The sequence below is a fragment of the Stegodyphus dumicola genome, chromosome 1 (assembly GCF_044657685.1).
Source record: "Stegodyphus dumicola isolate Sdum_Otavi_A_Nest chromosome 1, ASM4465768v1".
Lineage (NCBI taxonomy): Eukaryota > Metazoa > Arthropoda > Arachnida > Araneae > Eresidae > Stegodyphus > Stegodyphus dumicola.
In genome coordinates, this window is record NC_140768.1 from 115936001 (window position 1) to 115943195 (window position 7195).

The following is a 7195-nucleotide window of genomic DNA, read 5'->3' on the forward strand; positions in this document are numbered from 1 at the left end:
TCTCGCTGAGCTCCCAGTCTACTCTGCTCTTGCACTTACCCCTGCTAACCGTTTGTTTTGGGAGGAGGGGCTTTATTATTAAGCATCGTTTTTCTTCCCAATTACGCCACATACAGTTCCACAGCAAAATCCCCAAATTTTTAAAAGCAGCATAAGCTTAGAATTCTCAGTGTTAATTGTTGGCACACACTTTGCTATTTTTTTTTTATTATTATTCTTTTGTCAATCCATCATATCAATGTTCAATTTTCATAGCAAGATGACTTATAAAACCTTTTTTCTGTTATTAACTTTTTGTGTGTTGATTTTATTTACAAAATATCATGTTCTTCGCACCAACACCACGTAAAATTCAATTCAGTGGCAATATCAGAAAATATTTATAAACAGCCTATCTTAAGAATTCGCGATAGAGCGTTAGAGGTTGCCATACATATTTTTATATTCGCTATATTATTTCTTTAAAAACTAGCCGCTTTCGCGGCAGCTGCCTAAAATAATTAAAAGTATATAATGATTTTAATGAATTCAGCTAGTGTCATTTCATAAAAGTATTGAATATACCTAATTATGCATCCCATGATTTTAATGCATGCTTATTTAAATTAATTACATTAAAATGTAATAAAAATATTCTAAAGCACTGTGATTTCTAGTAGCCTTATTCCTAAATAAAGTTCCAGATTAAATTTGAAAGCATGCTAGTCTTTACTGAATGATACCCCACTGGCGCATGGAAGATAAAAATATTTTATTTACGGCTGTGCTTTCATAGAGCCGAGTTTGTTAATTAAAACTGAAAGATTTTCTTACATTTTTCTAAATAGCAACAGTCTCGAGTGTTGGAGATAAAAACTTTCTATTTCGAATGGTTTTGCCACTGCTCGCTTTCAGATCTTTGAGTTTGTTAATCAAGTCCTATGTACCTCACAAAACATAGGTAACACCTTACAGAGATGGTAATAGTCCTACTAAGTTTTTCGAACTCATATCACGTGTTCTTTATAAATATGCTTGAGTTCTGCTATATGAGAGGTATAATTTTCAACTCAAGCTAATCTTTCAACTTTTTTGTAAGGCCCAAATTAAAAAATTTAATATGGACACCACAAGACTTCCTTGTGCGTCCTATTAAACTATACACATTTTTTGCTGCACTTCATTTCAACTTATTTCCTCGAATATTCTAACTCGATTAAACGATCACTCAGGGCAAACAGAAAATAACACAAAAAAATTGCAAATTTTTAAAATTAAATATCCCAATCAATTTTCAATTTTTCCCGTACGTAAGTTAATCTTATAATTTCATTTTTTTCATAACGGGTATAAAACTTTCCCAAATATACGTATAGAAACCGGGGCACCGAATTAGAAGTTAGATTTCTTCCAAAATTTTGTCCGAAATTCATTTTTTTTTTTTTTTTTTTAAATTTGACATTGTCAAAACATGAAATTATCGCCATTTAAAATACCCTATAATTGTAAATATATGATGACGACCAGCGGTTGCAAAAATAAAGGCCGCGTAAGAGGATTATATATATACACTTTTGTACTGGCGATTGGAACAAAAATGGGAGTTGGGCAACTAGATGGTAATAGCAGACCCACATACAAAATTTCAGTGTCCTATGGCTAATCGTTTTTGAGTTATGCTAAATACATACGTCTCGAAAAAAATCCATTTTTAATCCATTTTACAATCGTTTTCAAAAAACATAGTCCTTTACTCAGTCCACATGCACAGATGGATTCCGAAACAGTCAAATTGGGTATTTCTATTGAAATATGATACCCGAAACTTTTCGCGATTGCAATATTTCTTTTACTTTGCGCAAGGCACTAAAAATGCGAGAAAATGAACAATATATCTTCTTTTTGAGCGTTGAAATAACAAAGATGTTAAAGCACAGCATCTTGTACAATGAACCTTGGGTCAAAACTACGAACGATGCAGATGGGCAGAGTAGTGAAAATTTAATTTACTCTTCGAGCACGGAGGAGGAGGAGCATAACATGATGGTAAATGTTACACGAGCGGAAAGACGCCGGAAAACTAATTTTGCAACAATCGGATAAGGTTTACTTACAAGAATAACCAGCCGTAAAAAATAGTAAATAACAAAAATGGAAGAAAATTTTCTGTTTTCTCGTTTAGCTGCCAGGTATTCGAATGGTGATGCTGCCCAACATATTGGTTTCGCAAAGACCAACTTAAGTCTCGCATAAACCTTGAAAAACATTTTCCTTGAAAAGAAAAATTACATATTGGTACTTAATTGAAGGCAAGTACCTTCAATTTAAGTCACATCATTAAGTCATATAATTTAATTTTCATGATTTTCTTTTGATACGATTTTATATATATTTTCATGATATTCTTTTGACACGAATATGGGCCAGTGCCTTGGAAAGCTTTCAACAAGATGGAAGGCTCATTACGAAGTGAAAAATAGTAGTGATTTACGATTTCCTTCTTGGGGAGTACTTGAGTGCTTTACATTAGACACCGCTTAATGTGATTGCGGTTAATGTTATTATTCGAATATTCTTATCGATTTCAGCTGTTTGTATACAAAAAAATGAAAAATACACCGCTTATTGTGATCAACGATTCAGTTAATATGAGCAAACTACTACAGAACAAGTTTATCAAACTAATTGCCAACTAAATGAAATCGTCAAATAAAAGATAATAAGGTCAAGCTACTTTAAAAAATTACCAAGTGACAAATAAATATCGCCAAGGGAGGTATTAAATTGCCAGATAGCTTGGTCTTGATTTCAGTCGATTTTGAGGACAATGAGGTTCAAGTCTTTCTTCTTCACGAACAGAAAGAAAATGTTTTCCTAGAACTTCCTTTTTTGTAGAAAATAAAATTCCCTAAAAACACCTACGACAAAATCAGGTTGCTTTTTTGCTTAATTTCAAATTTTATATTGGTATGTTCTCCCTCAGTGAGGGATGCCTTCCAAGTATTATTATTATTATGGGTACAGAATCGGTCAAATAATTTGCAGAATCGCTAAGTACAGTTCATAAATGAACTTTTGTATTAAAAACATTATGAACAGGTCACAAACTTTTGCATTTCTCATTCAAAATACTGTGGAGTAGTTATGTATTTCTAATTCTATTTGCATTAAATGAGTTAAATTTTATTGTTGTGTTAAAGATTATTTGTTAACGTCGTTTATTGTCATCATTCGGTTAATATTATCAAAATAGCCGTTGACTAACATGATCCCATTAAGAGGGCCTACCGTATGTGTAATTCATTACTGTCATTAGAGTCATTACTATCAAATTGGATTGCTACATCAAATTCGAAAGCATTTGTTGCTACAAAACTACAAGATAATTACTTCTATGCCAACACAAAATGTTTTGATACAACAAATTCCAGTTTAAGTCCTTTGAATCTCAGCAAACAAATCGGACTCTTGAAATCCTTGAAAATGAATAGCCAGTGACGTAATGGTGCTTTAGTAGAGTTTTCAGATTGCCATTTTTTATTAAATAAAACAACAGAAAAATGGCGGACGAAGACATTTCTCGGTACTGCTCTGTTATCGGGACCGGATATGAAAGTATGTGTATATGTTTACACACACATATATTCATGCTTCTTACATATATACATGCATACATGCATACATACGTATATCTCTGGATCCGTTCCTGATAACAGGAACAGTGCCCAGATTTTCTTTGGCAGATAGTTCTCACAAGCTTTAAAGCAACTTATCATATCTGCCTATTCCCCCGTAAAATAAATAAACAAACAAATCAAATTTTAAAATTTTCTGAAAGTGTTCAGATTTTTAACGATCGTCGAAGGGGCTAAGTTTACTATAGAGATTATCAGCAGATATGACCGAATGTTTAATAGGAACAAAACATATGGGATATTAGATGAATGTATATTTAGACTAACATAGGAACGTTATATATCTTATGTCTATTTGAAAAGTAAAAATGTATGTATTCTAATTGCGTAAAAATATTGAATTTTTTTAATTAGAGATCAAGAATTAAATGCATTTTCATTTAAATCAATCAGATTAAAAAGTAGAAATAATAATATTCTTAAGAACTCTAGCTATTCCTTTTAAACAGTTTATCAGCAGACAAATTAGATATGAAAGAATAATATTTTAGGTTTTTTCGAATGAAAAGTGAAGTAAGATGAGAATGTTATGCATCTTCTATATGTCTGAGAAATAAAGGAATGTGTAATGTAATTCTATAAAAATATTTAATGCTTTTAATTAGATATATCATGAATTAAATACATTTTATTGAAATCAGTCAGATAAAAAGTAAAATAATATTTTTTAAAACTGCATCTATTGTTTTTAAAGAGTTTACTTTTTTAATTAATAAGAGACAAATCGAATATGAAAGAATAATATCTTACAATTTTAAGAGACTCAGAAGATTTGAATGATAAGTTAAACAATGCAAAATGTTATTGTCAAACTAATAGCTCTTTTGGGCTGGAAACTAAATGAAATCAAACAACAAACCTGCAGGATGAGGAAACCTGAAACCCGCTTTTCTCTTCCTATAATCCATTTTTTTCTTATCAGATGAAATATCAGATATAGCAAATCAAATTTTCGATGCCTCTAAGTTCTTCATTTAAAAGTTTACTACTGCCTCTTAAAACGGACCGAATTCAGTCTCTGTCTAAAATTTGGCTTATAGAACTCCTGTATATTTCTCAATCTTCAGAAGTTTCAAATGTAGTCTTTTATTTCTACAAATATTATATAAGGTTTGCAAGAAATTAATTTTGTTTTTTAAGTGAGAAATAAAACTCAATTTTTCTATATAAAAAATTAGCTTTAATTATCGAGACATCTTCCATTCTGTTCGATGATCTTTTGCCATCCATCTTTCTGGTAACTGTGATTCTGCGCTCATAGAACTTCTGGTCTTTATCAGCAAAACACTTAAACATGTGCGATTTGAAGTCATCGTTATTACTAAGATTTTTACCAATTAAGAAGCCTTGTGAGCTTCGAAATAAATGATAATCTGATGGTGCAAGATGGGGGATTACTTTTCAACCAAGTTACATAATTCTATACGTGTTGCTTAAGATACACGAGGCCTCGCATCGTCGTGGTGGAACGTTGTGGTGGTTCCTTAGCGGCCTTTTTTCTTTGCTTGCTTCTTCCAGTTTCATAAGTTGCTGGCAGTAAACATCTGAGGTAATCATTTGGTTGCTTGGAAGTAGCTCAAATGGAAAACACTTTTGTAATCCAACCAAGTTGACAGCATGATCGTTTTCTGATTAGAGATTTAAGTTTTGTCAATGAAAAGAACGAAAAAAGTCTGAATTCAGATTTTAACGCCGCATCAATGGATTTATTAAGATTTTTTATGCTTTCGCATACATTAACAATCTTCTCTTGAACTCACTCGAGCTAATTGATTTTAATGTGTGTGGTTGTGTGAGTGCGTGTGTTTAGTTTTATTATTAAACATCACTTTCTGAATACTTAAGCCAAACAAAATTCAAGAGAACAAAATCACAAAATATTTGAAAACAACATAACTTTAGAATTCCTGGTAGAATGTGAGGGGTTGTCCTGAACTGTATATGTATTCGCAATATTATACGATGATTTTAATGAGCTAGGGTCATTTCCTAAAAACATTTGATACTTCTAGTTAGATCTCTCCTAATTTACGTGCACTTTTAATTAAATCATACAAATTAAAAATTAGAAAAACATTTTGTTTTCTTCTATTCTAAATACCCTTTACTGAATGTCAATACGCTGGTGCGGTGCGTAAAGATAATAAGTATTCTATTTGTGACAGTGACAATTACTTTTAAATAGCAGAATTAGGGGATCAAAACTGAGAGATGAATATCTTACATTTTTTCCGAATGTCAAGAGTCTGGCGCTCTGGAGATAAAAATGTTTTATTTCGAACAGTGTTGCCATTTCTCGCTCTTCAAATCGTTGATTTTGTTAAACAGAAATTTTTCAAATTCATACAAAATGCGAAATAAATAGAAAAAGAATTAAAAATTCGAAGCTCGGGGTGCCCATGTTTCGATGCAAGACTAAGTGTATTCAAAATTCGATGGTGCCGTCGTTTTTTTAGAGTGCGAGAAACATACATATATCCATTTTATCTTTATTTTTATTATTTTTTTAAAACAGAACATTGCGATAACATTTGGTGGCAACAATTTGAAAAATGGTTCATACTCAAAAGTGATACGGACAAAAAATGCGATTCGAGACTAGTATTCGAGACTATACTAATAAATAAATACTTCACTTAAATAGTCACTAACCCTTGAATAACTATAACATTTCTCACCTGCAAATATAGAATATATCCACATAACTGCAATTAGGGTATATTTGGCCATATTCTGTCCAATCATTTCAGAGTACTTGAGCGAACTAATTTGTTGATATTCAGATATAATTTTAATGCGTAGATACGCAGACGTATATTATTTTTGGAATTATGAAAGTATCATTTGCTTATATAGCTGCAGAACCACCATTCTTTCATTGTTTCTGCACTTTTATTTCAGAATTGCAGTTTTTCATACTTTTGTCTCAAAATAATAATACTTTTTTTTTTTTTTTTTTTTTTTTTTTTTTTGTGTCTGCAGATCCGGACTTTTTTTTATGACAGTTTGGGTAAATCCTATTAAAAATACATACGTCTCATTTCCCTAAACAAGAGTCGCCAAAATTGCATCACCAATTAGAAGGTTCACTGTAACCGCCAAATGTTTTGCAGGAAAGGACCAAATGAAATACTAATATTTTTCCAAAATCTTTTACTGTCGTCTCTTTCTCTTCCAAATTCCGTTTTGCATTGAAAAACAAAATCGATAAAATTTTGAAAGGTCTTAATTATTTAAAATATCTGAAATTTTTAGAATAAGATAAATCTCATTCTCTCCGCTTCCTTTTAGAATCATTTAAGTGGTACTTTTCTGCTTATCAAATGTAACGATAACGCTTTCGTTCAAGGTTTGGAAGGCTGAATTGGTTTTTGTTTTGAATTTCCGCTTCTACTGATGGGATAGAAACAAATGAAATTAATTGCGAAAAGTTCACGTCCCACTTATATCTTAATAATTAACGTGAGAAAAAACCCTTTGTTGTCAAAATAAAATTAAGAGAAGGACATGGGAGAACTAGT

The 7195-nt window shown here is 31.4% G+C and overlaps 1 protein-coding gene across 1 annotated transcript in view; it reads right to left on the reverse strand.

Annotated features, from left to right (window-relative positions):
* LOC118183729 (uncharacterized) overlaps positions 1 to 6510 on the reverse strand; it is a 53321-nt gene extending 46811 nt beyond the window's left edge. Inside the window, exon 1 of the mRNA XM_035353324.2 lies at positions 6353 to 6510. Coding sequence (XP_035209215.1) covers positions 6353 to 6419 — 67 coding nt within the window. The 5' untranslated portion in view covers positions 6420 to 6510. The remainder of the gene's footprint in view (positions 1 to 6352) is intronic.
* Positions 6511 to 7195: the final 685 nt, after the last annotated feature.